The following is a 21,371-nucleotide window of genomic DNA, read 5'->3' as shown; positions in this document are numbered from 1 at the left end:
TTTAAAATTTTATTCAGTATCTCAGCGGAGACAACAAAAACAAAACAAAGCAAAAACCCAGGGGCCGCCCCTTCGCTCGCACCATAAAGGCCCCGCTCGGCCACCGACCCATCCTCTGGACCGGAGTCAACCCTGCCCCCCCCCCCCCGACCGCCCTAGCCCACCCTGGGTAGCGGCCACTTCCATCGTTCCCTTGCGGCATCGCGCCCCATTTTCACCCGGTCCACCTCCACCACCCTTTCCAACAATCTCCTCGCAACATAACATGTCTCCAACGGGGACATCGGGGACCCCTCCAGCTCCTTCTTTCGCGCGTTCCACAGTGCCTCCTTCGTCGCTCCTATTACAGCCCACACCTGGTCCCTGTCCTCCCTCCCCACCCCCCGCAGCTCTCCCCACATGACGTCCCATGCCGTCACCCTCGACAGCGCGAAACGGGCCAGCAACGGCTTACTCCTCCTCCAGACCTCCTGGGCAAAAGGGCACGCCACCATCACATGCGCTGCAGTTTCGTCCACGTTGCAGCCCCTCAGGCACTTGGGGGTATGCGCCATTTGGCGGCTGTACAAGTTACCCCGCGTCTCCAACCTGTCCCGGACAGCCAGCCATGACAGGTCCCTCTGCTCCTTCGTGAGCGCTGCCGACAACACATTCCTCCAAATCTTCCCGTGCATCTCCCTCCTCGCACCGGCCACCTCGTCACAGGCCTCCTCCTTCTCCGCCGCAGCCCGCACCTCCCTGGGAGCCCACCGGCCCCCCCACCAGTTCAGGCCGTGCTGCCCGACGTAGCTCCCCACCACGTCGCTGACCCAGCGCCCCCGCCAGTCCAAAGGAGTGCTCCTTCCTATCCCAGTCATCCCGAGCCCCCGCAACCCGTAATTCAGTCGATACCTCATATAACACGCTGCCTTGCCCCGCGGCTCCGTAGAGAAGAACAGCCGCAGCGCATTGCAGACAAAAGTCGATTGCAGGGTATACCCCACATTTGGGGCACCCCTCCCCCCATTCCGGACCTGCAGACACACCACGGCCCTCCTCACCCTCTCCATCCCTCCCCCCCAGATAAACCTGAAAATCGCCGAGGTCAAGGCCTTAGCCTCCCTCCCACCTGGCGGGAAAACCTGCGCCAAGTAGTTTAGGGATGGTAATATATCTGTCTTTACCACCATAATCCTACCGGCCATCGTGAGCCGCCTCCCAGCCCACTTACCGAGACAGAATCTGCTGGTGTGTGTGCTGGAGGTGGACGTCGGATATCTGTGCGGTCTGGAGCGGTGGACAATAGACTTCTGCAGCTCAACCAGGTGGACGCACTGGGCAGGGGGCAAGATGGTGGTGGCCTTAGAGACCCAATTAATCCGACAGAGAGCCATAGACTCACTCACAGAGTACACTCACACAGAGAGCCAAAGTCTCAACGTTTCGACCGCAACACAAGCGATCTTGCAACACAAGATCTTGCAAGACAAGATCGCTTGTGTTGCGGTAGAAACGTCGTGATCGATTTATTTTAATATAATTTTATGGTATTTCTACATACGTGACTTTACCGAAAAAAACAATGAGTAATTTATGCAGTCACGAAAGCTTTAATTCTTTATTAACACACTTATACGGACCAGTTACCTTTACAATTCTGTACTAAACTAATTGCGCCCCCTTACATTTTCCTGCCCCTCCCTCTTCTGCTGCTGCCGTGCCCCTTGCTTTCTTCGGCCCCTCCCCCTCCCCCCACCTCTGCTACTTATTTTAAGCCTCTGTCTGTTCATCCCTCTGGCCCCTTTTTTCTTGCTTCTCTGTCCGTCTTTCCTCTTCTTACCTCTTGTGTCCCTGTATATGTATTTCTGCTATCTTGTACCTCGTATTTGTTCACTCTGTCTATGCTGGTATGTTCAACCCAGAGGATGAACACGAAATTTAGCACTCTTCTGAAATTCGTGGTCTGCCAGGCAAGTGTCTAACTGTGTCGTTGGCCGACTGGTATTGCATCACGTAAATTTTTCTTAGGTTTGTTGAATTCTCGTCTCTCATCTTGTTGTATTTACCTCCGTGCAGTTTAACGCTCTCTATGTGTTGCGTTGATGTCACCCTATGTGCTATTTGTTTTTACACCTGATGAAGATTGATTTATTGATTTCTTTTAATATTTTATGGTATTTCTACATACGTGACTTTACCGAAAAAAACAATGAGTTAATCAATGGTTCTCTGTGTGAGTGAGTCTATGTGTCTCCATGTGAGTGAGCCTATGGCTCTGTGTCAGTGAGACTTTGGCTCTCTGTGTGAGTGTACTCTGTGAGTGAGTCTATGGCTCTCTGTGGGAGTAAGTGGGTCTCTAAGGCCACCACCATCTTGCCGCCTGCCCAGTGCGTCCACCTGGTTGAGCTGCAGAAGTCTATTGTCCACCGCTCCAGACCGCACAGATATCCGACGTCCACCTCCAGCACAGACACCAGCAGATTCTTAAACCTGGTGGTGGAAGTAAGGACACGAGAGGGGTAATAGTCAACCACCATTACAACCACCAAAATCACCGCTATCGTTAACACCACCATCAATATCACCACCTCCACCACAACGATCACTATCAAAATTACAATCACAATACTCTTTGGTTCTTTCGGTAAAGTCACGTAGGTAGAAAAAAATAATAGATCACGACGTTTCTATCGCAACACAAGCAACCATCATCAGGTGAAAAAATATAGCGAGAAAGCTGCTGAAACACGAAGTTATATTGGCTTGAGATAAGCTCAGCCCAAGGGTAAGTGGGCGGGGCTAGAGGTAGAATTTGCATGTAAATACAACACCACATCGTGGAAAAGGAAAGAGAGACACAGACACCGAGAGGCATCCACACACAGAGAGAGGCACACACAAAGAGACACACGAGAGATGCATATAGAGAAGAACACACCGGCAGAGAGATACCCACACAGACAGATGCAGAGAGAGATATACACAGAGAGAATTACATAATTGCCCATGAATTACTATGGTGTGACAATGCCAATTACCAATGTCAAAGGGAACATCAATGAATGGTAAATGTGGGGTAATATCCCCAGAAGAGCATGTAGACTACATTAAAAAAAAAAATCAGGCAATATAATATCACATATGGGTTCAGTTTAAAGTTTACTTATGACAAATAATACTGAAATAATTGTGCTCCATAGATATTCTTAATGGCCAAGTTACATAAACATCACGGAATCACTTAAGCTGACCATTTAAAAATACATTAATTCCAAGATGTTGAGCAAAGGAAATTGTTTGGAAGTTCATCTCACACCAAGTACATGTTACTATAAATCTAAATCTGCATAGTTCTCGACCAGCAAAGTCGCAAACATGTTTTAACACAAGCAAGGAGTTCGGTGTAAAGCTGTTAAGCAAATTAACCACTGCACACGGTTGTAAAGCTCTCTGGCTCAAAGACAGCACTCTACCAAGAGTCACGACGCAGCTGCGCACGCCGCATGACAATAGGCAGAGTGAGTGAATCTAAGGAGACACTGACCCTGTCAAAGGGGATCCCATGTCTAGAGTATTTGTGGCTGGTGCTACACATTTCTAACGTGATTAGCCATTTAGCTGATCTATCATTTGTGGAAAGGTCGCTTCTGGAAAACAGCCACATAGCTCAGTGGGTCTCACCTGGTAAAATAAAAATAGTTTATAGAGTTCGTTCTGCCTCAACGCGTGTTTTCATAACGCCATTTGGATATGGCACGATGGATGTATTAGGGAACACGTTTTATAACGCGGATGCTAAGTGGATATAACGCGATTGAGTTAACAGAACCACGTCGCGCGAGTAGGAATGTGCGGTTGTACGGCTGCCTGGGCACAGCGTCACATGAGGCATTGGGATGCTGCTGGATGCTTCCTGATGCTCCCCACGCGCCTCAGTCTTTGTTCAGCCGACACACGCATCTCACGCTGTTATCACGGACTGTGCTTTACCCTGTATTAGTCATTGTAACGAGGGAATTTACACAACGCGGTGTTATTCAGCAACGCAACTACCGCGTTATAGAACACTGCAGTAAATATTGTCGCGGTGTGGAAGGAGCAATGAACGTCATCTTGTGGCATGGAAAGGCATCGCAGCCCTAGCGAGCAGCCAGAGACAAAGCCTGCACGCACGGCAAAGTTGTGATTGACCCGGGGACTATTAGCAAGTGACACGTATGGACTAATGGTTACTCTAAATGACGATGTTGACGTTGGTTATAACGTGCTACAAATATGGTAAACGCACATCGCATTAGCTCTGACAAATAGCGGACTTTTTTTAAAGTTATCGTTTACAATGGTTAATTTGTATATCATGCCAAGTGAGTAATTTGCGTGTGGACCCTGACAGCGGCACTCAATGTCCAACTCTTGCGAATGCTCTCAGGGGATCTTTACCGTGCGCTGCGTTCACTCACTCAGCCCCAATCTCCCTGTCGTGAACTCACCACTCACCCACTCACTCACCTCACCCTTCAACTCACTCACCCTCCTCACCTATTAATTCTCCTCATTAACTCACTCACCCTGCAATCCACTCCCTCACCCCCCTCCATCACCCGGCACTCACCGCCTGTCCGTGACCACCTCTCCCGTGCCTACAACCACAAACACCACCACCACCTCTCCCGTGCCTACAACCACAAACACCACCACCACCTCTCCCGTGCCTACAACCACAAACACCACCACCACCTCTCCCGTGCCTACAACCACAAACACCACCACCACCTCTCCCGTGCCTACAACCACAAACACCACCACCACCTCTCCCGTGCCTACAACCACAAACACCACCACCACCTCTCCCGTGCCTACAAACACAAACACCACCACCACCTCTCCCGTGCCTACAACCACAAACACCACCACCACCTCTCCCGTGCCTACAACCACAAACACCACCACCACCTCTCCCGTGCCTACAACCACAAACACCACCACCACCACCTCCTGCTGCTGTCGCGGTCTCCGCGTGGCGCCGCGGGCCCAGGGGGAGGCCTCGCGGCCCAAGAGCGGCGCCACGGCTCCCCCCCTCCCGCTCCTGGCCCCTCCCCCTCGTCCCTCCTGGCCCCTCCCCCTCGTCCCTCCTGGCCCCTCCCCCTCGTCCCTCCTGGCCCCTCCCCCTCGTCTCTCCTGGCCCCTCCCCCTCGTCCCTCCTGGCCCCTCCCCCTCGTCCCTCCTGGCCCCTCCCCTTCGTCTCTCCTCCCGCTCGCGACGTGGAGTGAACTCGGCCCCGCCCCCACCGCCCCCCCCCACCCTGCGCGCCCCCGCCGCCCATTGCAAGAATGGCGGGAAGCGGTCGCGGGGCCGACCGCGCGCCGCCTCTCGCGTGATTGGCTCGCTTCGCGTCACGTGGGGCAGGCGGAAGAAGAGTATGGGGGAGGAGCTGCGCGATTAGGGGCGGGGCCGTGGAGTCACGTGGTTGGCAATGATTGACAATAAGTGGGCAGGGATGACTGTTACGTCAAAGTGTACGTCACATCCGGTAATTACGTTAATATAAATAACGCTCCTTCGTCACGTGTCTCACACTTGCTTCTGTCCCGCGTGCCGTCAACACTAGCTGAGCATGGCGCTGCTGATCGTTGGCGTTCTGCTCTTGGCCCTGCTTGGGATGGGGATCTTCATTTATCTTCGTTTTACGCTTTCCATCTCAGACTTTCACCGCGAGACCACGACGCTGCAAAGGGAGATGATGGGCCAGCAGAATGTGGAGCTCTGTCAGAAGAACAAGACGCCCCATCTGAAGCTACAGCAGCAGCAGGAGGAGTTGATGGATAACCGAGAGACTCTCCAGAGAGAGAACAGGGGCCTGGTTCAACAGCTTAAAGAGCACCAGTTGGAGCTGGAGTCCACGAGAGTGCCTTGCTGCGAGCGTGCGTCTCTCCGTGCGGATTTTCTCCGAGACTGCAATGCAGCACAGCGGCAAATGTCGCTGCGCTGTAAAAAGGAAGGTCTCCGTAGGTCGCTGCGCATCCACCTGAGGGAGTTGAACTTCCTGAATCCACAGAGAGGGCAGAAGCAGTTTAGGCTGCGCGGGAAGCTGGCGCGTCACGAGGAAAAGTGGCACGGCGAAGAGAAGATGCGCAAAGAGTGCCGGCATCTCAGTAGACAGCTGAAAGAGCTGAAATGCGCCAGTTCTCAAATTTATAAAGATGCCACCACCAACGCCACTGCCACCGCCGCTGCCACAGCTGCCACCACCGCCACCAAGCTCAAGAAATGAAGAGATGTATTAATTGGGTCCGAAAATGGCTGAAACGCAAGTCGACCATTTAAAAACATTGGGGCAATTTTGAAAATGACACCGCCCCAATTAAAACATTATTCACAAAGACAAACGTTCCCCGTATAGAATCAAGAGACTATTGGGGCAAGTGCTATTAGCAAGGAGCAGCACCTAAGAAGGCCTCCACAATACAATCACAAGCACAAACACAAAGGTCCCCCATGTAGCCTCAACACACTGTTGGGGAAAGTTGTACAATATATATTTATCTATGTTTAACTTATTTTGCATCACATGTAGTCAACCATACCAATGGGAGGTGTTGTTAATGAATAGTACAACTTTTGGATTCCATTACAGAGAATCGTTAGTAAGTCGAACAGTTCATAAGTCTGAATAAAATAGTGTACTGTATTTAAATTCACATACTGGAAGTGTTGTAAAATGTATTACGGTTTAACAAAAAATTGGAAGCATTGTTAAAGTCATAACACGGAATATTATACATTTGCAAATAATACTGTAATAAATACTGTATGGTAAACAAAAAATAAAGTTACGTAAATAGAAAAAAATATGTTTTTTTGTCACTTACCTTGAGTCTGGATGTGGGCCCGTTTGTCGAGAGGGGGCATAATGAGTCCCCATAACGGCACACGGGGGGGTTGGGGGTGAACGCCCGCAAGCACACACACACACAACAGCGGCAGTCATCCCCCGAATAGCCTAACCAGAATATTGGGGCAAGTGCTGTTAGTCAGCAGCGCCTATGAAGGCTGGAATGTCGCACGAGGGGGTGCGTGGACAGCACCACGCCCGGCTGCCTTTGTCTCCCCAGTGGTGATATTTACACACCACACCAGGCACTTATTTGAGGCTGAGTTGATCGACGGAAAGCCCAGCAACCATTAATATAATCGTTAAAGGTGTTGGTCGTGAGTGGGAATCGAACTGGGATCGGTGGGATGGTAGACAGTGTTCACCATTGCACTATCTCTCTCCACACACACACTCACAGGGGTATATGCGTCCGTGCACACACGCACAACAAAAAGACAATAATCGCCGTTTGCCCCTAAGTGGCAGTAACATCACCACAGCGCTTGTGCGGTGCTTGGTGCATTTTGAGGTCACTTGAAGTGTCGAAGGCTTGCTGGCAGGAAGTCATGAATAGACACAGGTACCATGGGTTGACTTAAGGTGATGACGGGCAGATGCCAAAGCCGTGCTCCCCACTGTGCCAACTTTCAGTGTTTCAGTCGTATAACGCTCTGCTCATTGTTATGAGTGTCGCTCCGCTGCCCTACGCTATTGCTGGAGGGCAACTGCCTCCACCTCCCCAGTAGAGTCTTTCATGAACCTCCTCCACATAGGCCTATCGCGACACTGCTGCTACCAGTCATCAGCAAGTTCAATCAGCTCCACATCCTTCTGTACCACATCAGTCCATCTCTTCTGTAGCCCATGCCGCGCCTGTTTAGCATGATCTATCTGCCCAAATTGAAGCTGCTTGGGGATGCGGTGACAGTGCATATAGACTTCATGACCCAGCCAATGGAGCCTGACTTGTCGGAAGGGCCCGCTGATGAGCCTTTGTCCAGATATTTCAGGATATTTTGGCCTCCTCACACAGTCCAGTCTGGTTAAACCCTGGATAGATCGTAGGCAGGCTAGACCGAATGTTTCAAACCATTGCAGATAATCCTATACAGAGAAATAAGGGAAGGCATAACTGTGGTCCAGAAGACATGAAGGTTTGTATGGAGTAACAGATCAGGTAGCTTCCATACAATGTTACGCAGCTGATGAAAATATAATGCCGCTCGAATTAATCGAAGTGAGACCTCGGCTCCCAAAACAGAGTTGGTCATCAGCACACTGCCAAAGTATGGAAATATCTCCACTGTCTCCACAACTCCCTCAAAATACATGGGGAATTGAGGGAGGGGAACATTTTGATGATGTAAATACCCAGGGAGGTGATTTGTTTTGGTGGGGCTTATGGTAACGGCCCATATTTTAGTAGCATGTTCCGTGTTTAGATGGAGTGTCTCCAACTCCTCCTTAGAGTGGGCAGTAATCACCAGATCATCCGCATTCATAATATGGTTTAACAATAGAGAGCCATACCATGACCGGACTCGTGCATCGATCAGCCTCCCATTATATCTATACCAGATATAAATTCTCCTGGTACATCCATGGAAATCGTCTCATTACTAAGTAGTCAAAGAAATATGTTAAGTCGTGTTGGGGCCAGAGGACATCCATGTCGCACATTACTCACATATTCTATCATCCCTTAACTCCATTATATCGATTTCCCATGAGACACAGCAGTTGTTTTTCTATTGTTTATATATGCTTTTCATTACAGTAACTCTGTGTTTTTATTTAGCTTTTGTTATTTTGGTGATCCAGGTCTCTCTTGCAAATGAGAATCATCCTAGTCTCTTTAGTTTTCGCCTGTTTTAACTAAATAAATTACTACTTACTCACTCCATTATGAACTCACCCACTTCCCTTACTTTATGACTCACATAAATACGTCCTCTCCTTCCTCACGAGTCATATATTGACCTGATAACCCAGGCAATCACCTGATCATTCACTGTGCCAACATCACTCATGCACTATTTCACAATCTCACCAATGACCTACTCATCCCATCACTCACTACCTTACTCACCATCCGCTTTCCTCATTGACCCACTGGTAAAATGGAAATATGCAGTCTAACACTCACGTGTTTAAAGAAGCTCCTTCGCAGGTTAGATTTTCTAGATGATTTATTTGACGATAACGTATTTACAACGCAAAAGTACGACTCACATGAACCTTCCCTCGTACAGTACCCTGCACCTGTTTCCACCCATCAACACTGACACCACTATAACCTTTGCCATCTAAGAGAAAGGAAGTAGAAGACAGTTGAGTCTGCTGGAAGAATGTACCAGGGAAAACTGCTGGAAGCTGCCAGGGCGAGGCTGAGTAGGTAGAAAATGGGGAGCGAGGCCCACAATTGGGGCGCTAGCTCGGAGAATGAAGGACGACTGCAGGTGGCTGACATCGGGGCTGACTGTTGGATATCTACATGGTGGAAACCATTAAGAAAGACTGTTCGAGATGAATGTAGTGGAAAACACTGGGGCTGCAGATAGCCATACCCTTGTGAAGCGTGTGAGTTGCACTCTCTTCTCAAAAATGGAACCTGCAAAGAAGCTTCTGGTTGCAGTGGTGGGATACAGTCTACAAGTTCAAGAAGGAAGACCCGCCGAAGAGCTCCTGCAGAGAACGAGTTATCAACCCTAAGCGCTCCAGGTTTTTCAAACTCGGCAAATGGCGGGAGTGAGAGCCGGACCCCGTTGGCAGCCAAGTTCCCGATGGAAGTGGATGCTCCGCCAAAGACCCAAGAACCAGCATCGCCGAACAAAGAAAATTGGCGGCAGCTGTTGGACAGGTTGGACCACCTTACCTCAGTGGTGGATCGACTGATAATTTCGATGATGAAGAAAAGAGAAAAGGAAGGAACAGGTAGTGCACGGCTTAAGCCAGATCCATCTCCACCATGGACCGCAATGGCGAGGAGAAAGCGCCATAGGGCAGCAGCCATCGCTTCCCCCCGTCGAGCAGCAGGCGGGAACCAATCAAATGACTCAACCACAACTAGAAGCTGTTCAACAGACCTTAACCACCATGCAGAAAAATACGGGAGGCGATTGGATTGCATTCATCAAAAGATTTGAAGCAGCTGTCAGAGTCAGCCGATTGATTGACGACTAAGTGCTACGATTGCTGCCTACGGTGTTGGATGACAGAGCACTATTGGCCTTCTTTATGATCCCGGAAAATCAACCTGCCACAACCCAACACGGTTGTCAAGGGATGGCCGATGTTTTCTGTCCTGCGTCCAGCACAAGGCAGCAATGTTCGGCCTGGAGAAGAGGAGAGAGCGAGCCACTGATGGCTTATAGAAGTACCTTGCAAGCGGTTGCAGATGTGGCATTTTCAACGATGGACATGACGACCTGAAACGTGCTAGTGGTGGAGCGGCTACAAACTCTTCTCTATCAAAGTGGCATTACATTGCCGATTGTGCCAGAGAGGGAGCAAACTTCAATGTAGTTTGCTAAATGCCTCTGGGCACACACAGATCCCAGGGCACCATGTGAAGTAGCAGCCCATGTGACAAGGGTGATGGAGAATGGAGGAGCAGGAGGACCAACGGAGCCAACAGGGACAGCAACAACAGGGACCGCCGCAATACCCAGCACGGAGGGTGATCTGCAGGCGACCTTGGAAGAGATGGCTGTTGCCATCCAGGGGTTCAACGATTCAAGGTGTCAACTACAGCATCAGCGACCATGGCACAACCACGGAGGAATCCAGGACCATGCGGTGATATACTGCTACCACTGCGGGAGGCCGGGCCACATCGCGAGAGGTTGCCGAGGGGAAGTCATCCCGAGACAACCAAGAAACACCCAGGCGTGTCGCCTGTACACCCAGCCAGATCACACGTGCACCTCATTTCCAAAACCCTCATCACCAACATCACTAGCACACCACTCGATCACATCGACCTGGAGTGAAACAACAGGGAAAATTGGGCCAACATCTCGGGCTAAGTGGAAAAAGTTAGTGAGATCGGTCGTAGCAGCAGCGACAGGAACAGCATGGTGTAAACCGACCCTCCCTGACTCGCCGAGACAGGTGATGTAAATAAACACAGCAACGATAGAAAATGATGTATCACCCGCAGATCATGATCTTGGGCTGATAAGGACCGAATGAATCCGATTGCAAAAATAGGATGAAATTCTAGTCATTGGCTGCACAGGCAGCTGAATGTGCTCAAACTGGTCAAAAGGGGGAGCCATTCATCCCATGGTGAGGACTCCTGATGAGGTGGGACATGAAGATGCAGCGTTGTTGCCTTTTGGTGCAAAAACCCTTGCAAAAACAGTTGCTACTAGAAGTGCACGCCAAACAACAAATGCACTTGGGCCACCGAAACACATTGCTCACACTGCAGGCTCGATATTTTTGGCCAGTGATGTCAAAAGATGTACGCGAGCGGGTAATCATTGTCAGGAGTGTGCAAAAAGGAAACCTGCTCCCCATCCTATACAGCCTCCACTGCAGTCGATCGCAGTGGTGAGGGTAAACGAACTAGTAACGTTGGATATCCTGGGTGCATTTCCTAAAACAGCAAGGATAAAAAATATTTGCTCGAGGGGATAGAGTATTGCACACACTGGCTCGTTGCATGGCCAATACATGACCAAACGGCTGCAATAATAGCAGAAGCCTTTCTCCATGGCTATGTATTGGACAAGGGCCCCACTGAGAAACGTCTAACAGGCCAGGGTCAGAATTTTTCTACTAATCTGTTGCGAGAGGTTTGTAATATCGTGGGTACTAAGAAAATTCGAACGCCACCGTACCACCTGCAGTGTGATGGACAAGTAGATAGGCTTAACCGCACGCTGTCCGCAATGTTGTGCCATGTTGTAAATGGTGATCAGATGGACTGAGACTTGCACATCCCAGGGGTCCTAGGGGCATATTGTAGAGTGCCACATTCATCGGCCGGTCTCTTCCCCTTCTTTTTGATTTATGGGAGAGACCCTGAGCCACCTATTGAGGACCAATTGGTGGCTTTCCCTGCTAAAGTTGTGTCGTCGCCAACCTCCCTCAGACTGCCACTAAAAAAGCTCTGTGAAGCTCGTGAAGCCGCGATAGCAGAGTCAGGCAGATCGCAAATAGCAAACAAACGGTTGCGGAAAAGAACGGAGACGCCTGTACCCTTTGAACAGGTTGATCGGGCCTGGTTACACTGTCCTGAGGTCCGGGTTAGAAAATCCGCCAAACTACACCATCCTTTGCAAAGCCCAGTGGAATTGTTAAAATCCTCTGCCCGCAAAGTGTTCGCATCCAAATGGGACGCCAGAGATGGGTGGTTAATCCGAGTCGGCCTAAACCATATAGAGAACTGACGTCACAAGGGATCGTTCAGGCTCAAAAAGGCCGTGTCCAGGGGCGTCGTGACGAATGCCAGGGAGGGGAGCATCCTCCTCACAGAAATACTGCCCCCGCACTCTCCTCTCAGGATCGACCGGAATGAAGATGGCCACGATGAGGGAGGCCGACGGACTAATTTCGAGAGGTGCCGAGAAGGAGTGTCACCGGGTCGAATGTGCTGCTCGACCACACCTACAGTACATATTGATGGCTTGTTGTAAATGTAGGGCTAATGATGTTGCGTATTGTTTGCCTAAGAATGTACACCTTCAATAGGGCAGCCCACGTAAGAGTTTGGTGATGATACTGAATGGTCAAGTTGGGTTGTAATGTCTTCCCCCCCTTGATTCAAGCGGCTATGTTAAGCATTAACCCAGAGGTTAAATGTTTTGTACTCCATGCCCACATCATTGAATCCCGTGTGCGATCCCATTGATGTCCACATAGAGTTCCCTATTACTGGTAGGAACGAAGTTGTAAACTGAGTGTACCAGCCTGCAATAGATGAGTGTACCAGCTTGCAATAGATTAATGCGTCCGTCCGTCCGTCCCCTTTCAATACTTTAACGAAGTGAAATCTCGTGCTATTGGGGTGTAAAAATAAAATTGCGCAAAAGTCCAATGTTCCTACCAGCCCACCCTGCAGGGACCTGTTAAATTAGAGTTTTAGCCGGGACAGATATTTTTATGGGCAGAAGAGGGTGATGTAGGGTACTGTACATGGCAAAAGTTATAGTGGTGTCAGTGGAGATGGGTGGAAACAGGTGCATGGTACCGTACGAGGGAAGGTTCGAGGTACAAGACGGTAAAGTCTGCTAGAATAATCTTAAATTAAAGCTTTCATGAATGCAGGGATTCATACTCTTTGGTGGAGGCGATAGCACAGAGTGGTGTACCTTCTTTATGATTCTGATATTTCCATCCTACCTGCCTATATCAGCTGTTATTTCCGACTCTTTGTGTCTCTCTCTATGCCTCTCTCTTAGATCTCTCATGCTCACATGTCCTTTGGATTGCACTCTCATGCCTTTGGATTCCACCACTCTTCGATATTACTTTAACATGCTAATCTCTCACATTAACATAGCCACTTTGATGCCCTCTACGAGGAGGCCGCTCTCCGTTCTTACATTTACATGCTAATTTCTCACATTAACATCACTGGCCCCGCCCACTTATTTATGGCCCTTTGGCTACACCCATTTCAAACTCTTTTAAACATTCTGCCTCAACAGCAGATCATGCTTTGCCATCTCATGACGGACGCTTGTGTTGCACCCGAAACGTCGTGATTTATTTTATTTTATACCTACGTGACTTTACCAAAAGAACCAAAGAGTATGGAAGATACCAAGTCAGCTTCATCCCAATGGTGGTGTTTAGGCGAAAGTTTATCTATGAGTATATATAGGCTGGCTAACAGGTATGAAGTTACTCCTTTGGTGGTAATATACAACAAAAACAATAATAAATGTATAACCATTGTCATGGGTGAAGTCTTCCCATACTGGATCAGTCATGGAGATTGTTTCACCATACGCCATCATGCTTCTCAACGTGGGTTGATAACGAAAAGGCTCATGGCCAGTTTGTTTGATGTTAACTATAACCGAGAATCAAACTCAAGTGGCCTGATTCATAGTGCAATGCACAAACCATTGTGCCACCGTTCCACTCGTATGTACAAGTTAACAGGGAAATTAAAAACTATGCCATGTTTTTTGTTTACTGTCAATAAAATGAGAAAATAACATTGCCACGTTGGTCAAGTTTTAGGTATAATGCAGACAAGGGTTTTGGTAGTTGGACGATTTCAGAATGGGTTGAAGGTGACAATCCTAATCAAATGCCATTTTCAAGATCGTGTGCATAGGTCTGTTGTAGACAAAAACAACAGCCTGCTGATAAAGCATGTCCTGCATTCTTACTTGTGTAAAGAAGCTCCTTCGCAGGTTTAATTTTCTAGATTATTTATTCCCGACGATAACATATTTACAAGGTGAGAGTACGACTCATACGTTGCACAAGGCTATGACTATCTGCAGTCCCGGTGGTTTCTAATAGAGTAGATTAATCTCGAACAGTCTTTCTTGATGGTTTCCACCATGTTGATTTCCAACAGTCGGCCCCGATGTCGTCCACCTGCAGTTGTTCTTCAGTCCCCAAGGCATCACCCCATTTGTGGGCCACGCTCCCCCTTATATACCCGCACGGCCACGCCCTGGTAACTTCCAGCAGTTTTCCCCGGTAGATTCTCTCAGCAGACTCTATTGTCTTCTACTTCACTTCTCTTGGATGGCAAAGTTTATAGTGGGGGCAGTGGAGATGGGTTGAAACAGGTACAGGTTACTGTACGGGGGAAGGTTCGTGTGAGTCGTACTCTTGCGTTGTAAATACGTTATCGTGAAATAAATCATCTATCAAATGGAACCTGCAAAGGAGCTTCTTTACACATGTGAGTGTAAGCCTGAGTACAATCTCACGTGTTGTTGCTGTCGAGTATTTTAATTTTACCAGTGGGTCAATGAGGGAAGGGGATGGTGATTAATGTAGTGATAGAATGGGTGGGTCATTCTTGAGAGCATGAAAAAGTGCGTGAGGTTGACACAGTGAATGATCGGGTGATTGTGTGATCAGGTAAATATATGACTCATGAGGAGAGAGAGGGAGTATTTACGTGAGTCATAGATTTAAGGAAGTGGGTGAGTTCATAATGGAGTGAGTGAGTACCAGTTTATTGAGTTGAGCAAGGCGAGAACTAAAGCGACCATGATGAGTCTCATTTGCAAGAGAGACCTGGATCACCCAAATTACCAAAGCTAAATAAAACACAGAGTTACAGTAATTAAAGCAAATATACTATTTTCTTCTTTCGATAAAGCATATATAAACAATATAAAGACAACTGCTGTTTCATGGGAAATCGACGTAATGGAGCTAAGGGATGATAGAATGTGTGAGTAATGTGTGACATGGATGTCCTCTGGCCCCTACACGACTGAACATTTTCCTTGACTACGTTGTTTGAGACGATTTCCATGGATGTACCAGTAGAATTTATCTGGTATAGATATAATGGGAGGCTGATCGATGCCTGAGCCGGTCATGGTATGGCTCTCTATTGTTAAACCATATTATGAATGCGGATGATCTGGTGATTACTGCCCACTCTGAGGAGAAGTTGGAGACACTACAGCTAAACATGAAGCATGCTACTAAAATATGGGCCGTTACCATCAGCCCCACGAAAACAAATCACCTCCCTGGGTATTTGACATCATAAAAATGCTCCCCTTCCTCAATTCCTCATGTATTTGGGGCACCTGAGGAGAGAGTGGAGTGGGCAGTGTGCTGATGATCAACTCCGTTTTGGGAGCCGAGGTCTCATTTAAAATAATTCGAGCAGCATTATATTTTCATCAGCTGCTCAACACAGTGTGGAAGCTACCTGGCATGTCACTCCATAAAAATCTTCATGTCTTCTCGGCCACAGTTATACTCTCCTTTATCTCTCTCGAAAGGAACATTAAGGTTAGCTTGCCCACGATCTATTCAGGGTTTAACCAGACTGGACTTTGTAAGCTCACAGATTCCTAGAATATCTGGACAAATGCCCATCTGTGGGCTCCTCCAGCAAGCGAGGCTGCGTTGTGTCATGCAGTCCGTATGCAGTCACGGCATCCCCAAGCAGCTTCAATTTGGCTGGATAGATGGTGCTAAATGGGCGTGGTACAGAATAGAGAAGAGATGGACTGATGTGGTGCAGAAGGATGTGGAGCTGATTGGACTTATTGATGACTGGTATCAGCAGTGTCATGATCGGCTTCTGTGGAGGAGGTTCATGAAAGGTGCTGCTGGGGAAGTGGAGGCAGTTGCCCTCCAGCAACAGCATAGGGCAGAGGAGCGAGGCTCAAAACAACGAGCAGAGCGCCAAACAACTGACACAAATAAAGTTGGCACAGTGGGGAGCACGGCTGTTGCATCTGCCCATCATCTTCCTAAGTCAATCCATGGCACCTGCGTCTATTACATGACCTCCTGCCAGCCAGCCTTCGACACTTCACGTGGCCTCAAAATGCACCGAGCATGGCACAAGTGCTGTGGTGATGTCACCGCCACTTAGGGGTGAACGACGGTTGTTGCGTTGTTGTTGTGCGTGTGTGCACGGACGCATGCACGCCTGTGAGTCTCGTGTATGGAGAGATAAAGAGAGGCAGCCGGGCAGGGTGCTGGCCATTCACCCCGTGTGCCATTCAGAGCTTCATAGGCGCTTGCCCCAACATTCTGGTAAGGCTATACAGCGGATGATTGTCGCTGTTGTGTGTGTATGGACGTTCACCCCCCTCCCACCGCCCCCGTGTGTGCAGGGACTCATTACGCCCCCTCCCGACAAGCAGACCGGCATCCGGACTAAAGGTAAGTGACAATAACAGATTTTTTTTCCATTTAAGTAACTTTATGTTTTGCTCACAATACAGTATTTATTAGAGTGTTGCATGCAAATGTACGATATTTTGTCTTATATATGACTTTGTTGATGTTCTATGGGGTATGTTTGTCTTTCTGAGTAATGTTTTAATTAGGGTGGTGTCATTTTCACAATTTCCCCAATATTTTTAAATGGCCGACTTGCGCTTCAGCAATTTTCGGAACCAATGGCTAAATCTCTTCATCTTCTTGGGCTTGGTGGTGGTGGCAGAAGTGGTGGTGGAAACGGTTGCGGTGGTGGAAGCTGTGGCAGCGGCGGTGGAAGTGGCGTCGGTGGTGGTGGCATCATTGTACATTTGAGACACGGTCCATATTAGCTCTTTCAGCTGGCTACGGAGATGCAGGTTCTCTTCTTGCAGCCTCTTTTCCCCATGCCACATGTCCTCGTGACGCACCAGCTTCCCGCGCAGCCTAAACTGTTCCTGCCCTCTCTGCGGATTCAGGAAGTTCAACTTCCTCAGGTGGGCGTGCAGCGACCTCCGGAGATCTTCGTTTTCACAGCGCAGCGACATTTGCCGCTGTGCTGCATTGCAGTCTCGGAGAAAATCCGCATGCAGAGACTTGCTCTCCCTGCAAGGCACTCTCGTGGGCTCCAGCTCCAACTGGCGCTCTTTAAGCTGTTGAACCAGGCTCCTGATCTCTCTCTGGAGAGTCTCTCGGTTCTCCATGAACTCCTCCAGCTGATGCTGTAGCTCCAGACGGAGCATCTTGCTCTTCTGACAGAGCTCCACATTCTGCAGGCCCATCCTCTCCGTAGACAGCGTCGTGGTCTCATGGTCAAAGTCTGAAATGGAAAGCGTAAAAAGAAGATATATGAAGATCCCCATCCCAAGCATGGCCAAGACCAGAACGCCAACGATCAGCAGCACCATGCTCAGTTCGAGTTGACGGCACGCGGGACATAAGCAAGTGTGAGACACGTCACGAAGGGGCGTGTTATTTATCGTGACGTCATTACCGGATGTGACGTACACTATGACGTAACAGCCATCTCTGCCCACTTATTGTCAATCATTGCCCACCACGTGACTCCACGGCCCTGCCCCTAACCACACAGCTCCTCCCCCATACTCTTCTTCCGCCTTCCCCACGTGACGCGAAGCGAGCCAATCACGCGAGAGGCGGCGCGCGGTCGGCCCCGCGTCCGCTTCCCGCCATTCTTGCAATGGGCGGCGGGGCCGCTCAGGGTGGGGCGCGGGGGGCGGGGGCGAGTTCACTCCACGTCGCGAGTCGGGAGGAGGGACGAGGGGGAGGGGCCAGGAGGGATGAGGGGGAGGGGCCAGGAGGGACGAGGGGGAGGGGCCAGGAGCGGGAGGGGGGGGGAGCTGAGAGCTGCGAAAGTTTGGGGTACCACTACTTGAAAAATATACTGTACCACAGAAATGAGTTTATGTTTAGTTCGATTTAGAACATCTTTCCAATGGTTGCTTAATTTGAAACCAACTTCTCGGTTGAAATTGTGTCTGTGTTTGTAGATCTGAATTGCCTCGTGAACAAATCTCTGATAAAAACCCGTGGGTTTGCAAAGAACCTTGGTATCGGAGAAAATTATATCGTGATCACCCACATGGTTGTAACAGTGATCAGCAAAGAATTCGTTTTGCTGTGTTTCAAATCTGATTTGTGCTCGCGAATTCGGTCAGAGACATGTCGCTTTGTCTCCCCGATATAGCAATCACCGCAGGTACAACTCAATTTGTAAACCCCGGGGTACTGTAAGTCAGGAATGCCATCCTTCACGGATGGGATCAGATCACGAATTTTGTGTACTGTATTGAACCGGACCTGGATCTTGTGTTTGTTTAGAATTTTTGAAATCTTTTTAGTAACGCCTGCTATATATGGTAGTGTGATGGTTTTGGCCGGAGTATCAAGTGGTTGTTTCTGTATGGAGGGAGAAACAGCTTGGCAGATGGTACGGTCAGAGTAACCATTCCTTTTGAGGGCCAGGTGCACATGTTTTAATTCACTGGTCAGGTGGTGTTGGTCCGAAATGCAATGAGCCCTATGGTATGAAGTTTTGATGAGAGAATTCTTTTGGGCTGGGTGGTGGTGGGAATCAGGTTTCAAGTAGGAATCTGTGTGGGTGGGTTTCCTGTAGACAGAATGCCCCAATGAGCCATCAGGTCTCCTCTCAAACAGAACATCTAAGAATGGTAGCTAAAATTTCGATTTAAAGTTTTCGTGACTGCAAGGATTCATCTTCTTTGGTTCTTTCGGTAAAGTCACGTAGAATGAGAATAAAATAATAAATTGATAAAATAAAATAACACAATAATATTCTCACGACGTTTCGGCCACAACACAAGCGGCCTTCATCAGGTGAAGGGGACGAGACTGTCTGGAGGACAGCGCTGGAGTGAGAAAGCCACGCTGAGATCACGACCTTTAAGCTGTGTGAGAAGAAACAAAGCGCCTGACAAAGGAATTAGCATTTAATTTAGCATTGAAATGGCTGAGTGATTAGCTTGTGACTGGTCACAGAAAAGGCTATATTAAAGTTAAAGCATACACATCCGCAAAGGCACCCCTTGACAAAGGAATTAGCATAGAATTTAGCATTGAAATAGCTAAGTTAAAGTATACACATCCGCAGAAGCACTCCTTGACAAAGGAATTAGCATAGAATTTAGCATTGAAATAGCTGAATGATTAGCTTGTAACTGGTCACAGAAATAGCTATGTTAAAGTCAGAGCATATACATTCACCGAGGCACCTAGTACAAATCAAACAGGAGAATTTAGCATTGAACTAGGCGAATTTAGCATTGAAATAACTGAGTGATTAGCTTGTGACTGGTCACAGAAATGGCTGTTGAAGTTAAGGCCTACACATCTGAGCTATTCACTGTAACTGGGTATACAATACAATATATAATTAATACTATATCATGAACCAAAAAAAATACTAAAATATAAATTACCTCAATGTTATCAATAAACTCTATATTCTCCAATCAGCTAAGCTACCAACAATAAGTCGTTATATATCACAATGCTATATGGCGAAAAATGGGTGGATTCTTACCCTCAACTTTAGCAACACGGATAGCTTAACCGTGGTTAATGGTATGGTTTACAACATGGAGTATAACAGCGCCTCGCAGCTGTCTCTCTCCCCCTCCTCTGTTCCGACCATCGATGAACTCGTCCGTCTGAACGGGACCCGTAGCTATCCGTGGTGCTAAAGTTGAGGGTAAGAATCCACCCATTTTTCGCCATATAGCATTGTGATATATAACGACTTATTGTTGGTAGCTTAGCTGATTGGAGAATATAGAGTTTATTGATAACATTGAGGTAATTTAAATTTTTGTGTTTTTTATTGGTTCAGTATATAGTATTCATTATATATTGTATACCCAGTTACTGTGAATAGCTCAGATGTGTAGGCCTTAACTTCAACATAGCCATTTCTGTGACCAGTCACAAGCTAATCACTCAGTTATATCAATGCTAAATTCGCCTAGTTATTTCAATGCTAAATTCTCCTGTTTGATTTGTACTAGGTGACTCGGTGAATGTATATGCTCTGACTTTAACATAGCTATTTCTGTGACCAGTTACAAGCTAATCACTCAGCTATTTCAATGCTAAATTCTACGCTAATTCCTTTGTCAAGGGGTGCCTTTGCGGATGTGTATGCTTTAACTTTAACATAGCCTTTTCTGTGACCAGTCACAAGCTAATCACTCAGCCATTTCAATGCTAAATTATATGTTAATTCCTTTGTCAAGGCGCTTTGTTTCTTCTCACACAGCTTAAAGATCGCGATCTCAGCGTGGCTTTCTCACTCCAGCGCTGTCCTCCAGACAGTCTCGTCCCCTTCACCTGATGAAGGCCGCTTGTATTGTGGCCGAAACGTCGTGAGAATATTATTGTGTTATTTTATTTTATCAATTTATTATTTTATTCTCATTCTACGTGACTTTACCGAAAGAACCAAAGAAAATGGTAGCTTACCATCTTTCTCCACTTCCATGGTCTTGTTCTTCTGACAGAGCTCCACATTCTGCAGGCCCATCCTCTCCGTTTGCAGCGTCGTGGTCTCGCGGTAAAAGTATGAGATGGAAAGCTTAAAACGAAGATAAATGAAGATCTCCATCCCAAGCATGGCCAACAGCGGAACGCCAACGGTCAACAGCGCCATGCTGAGCTCGTGTTGACGGCACGCGGGACGGAAGGAAGTGTGAGGCACGTCACGAAGGGGCGTGTCCTATATCACCGGATGTGACGTACAGCCATCCCTGCCCACTTATTGGCAATCATTGCCCACCACGTGACTCCACGGCCCCGCCCCTTACCGCGCAGCTCCTCCCCCATACTCTTCTTCCGCCTTCCCCACGTGACGCGAAGCGAGCCAATCACGCGAGAGGCGGCGCGCGGTAGGCCCCGCGACCGCTTCCCGCCATTCTTGCAATGGGCAGCGGGGCCGCGCAGGGGGGGGGGCGGTGGGGGCGGGGGGGGCGGGGCTGAGTTCACTCCACGTCACGAACGGGAGGAGGATTGACGAGGGGGAGGGGCCAGGAGGGACGAGGGGGAGGGGCCAGGAAGGACGAGGGGGAGGGGCCAGGAGGGACGAGGGGGAGGGGCCAGGGGCGGGAGG

The 21,371-nt window shown here is 48.6% G+C and overlaps 1 protein-coding gene across 1 annotated transcript; it reads right to left on the bottom strand.

Moving 5' to 3' along the window:
• Positions 1 to 450: 450 nt before the first annotated feature.
• On the bottom strand, positions 451 to 20,989 carry LOC142922900 (uncharacterized). Its single transcript, XM_076063843.1, has 3 exons — positions 20,729 to 20,989; positions 17,100 to 17,549; positions 451 to 470 (listed from the first exon to the last, which is right to left on the bottom strand). The coding sequence occupies exons 1-3, from the start codon at positions 20,913 to 20,915 to the stop codon at positions 451 to 453; spliced, it is 657 nt and encodes a 218-aa protein (XP_075919958.1). The 5' UTR covers positions 20,916 to 20,989.
• Positions 20,990 to 21,371: the final 382 nt, after the last annotated feature.

The sequence above is a fragment of the Petromyzon marinus genome, unplaced genomic scaffold (genome assembly GCF_048934315.1).
Source record: "Petromyzon marinus isolate PM22_M1 ecotype Great Lakes invasive population unplaced genomic scaffold, UKy_Petmar_22M1.pri1.0 PM_Scaffold_200, whole genome shotgun sequence".
Taxonomy (NCBI): domain Eukaryota; kingdom Metazoa; phylum Chordata; class Hyperoartia; order Petromyzontiformes; family Petromyzontidae; genus Petromyzon; species Petromyzon marinus.
The sequence above is the reverse complement of the archived record's forward strand: the minus strand, read 5'-3'. Positions and strand labels throughout refer to the sequence as shown.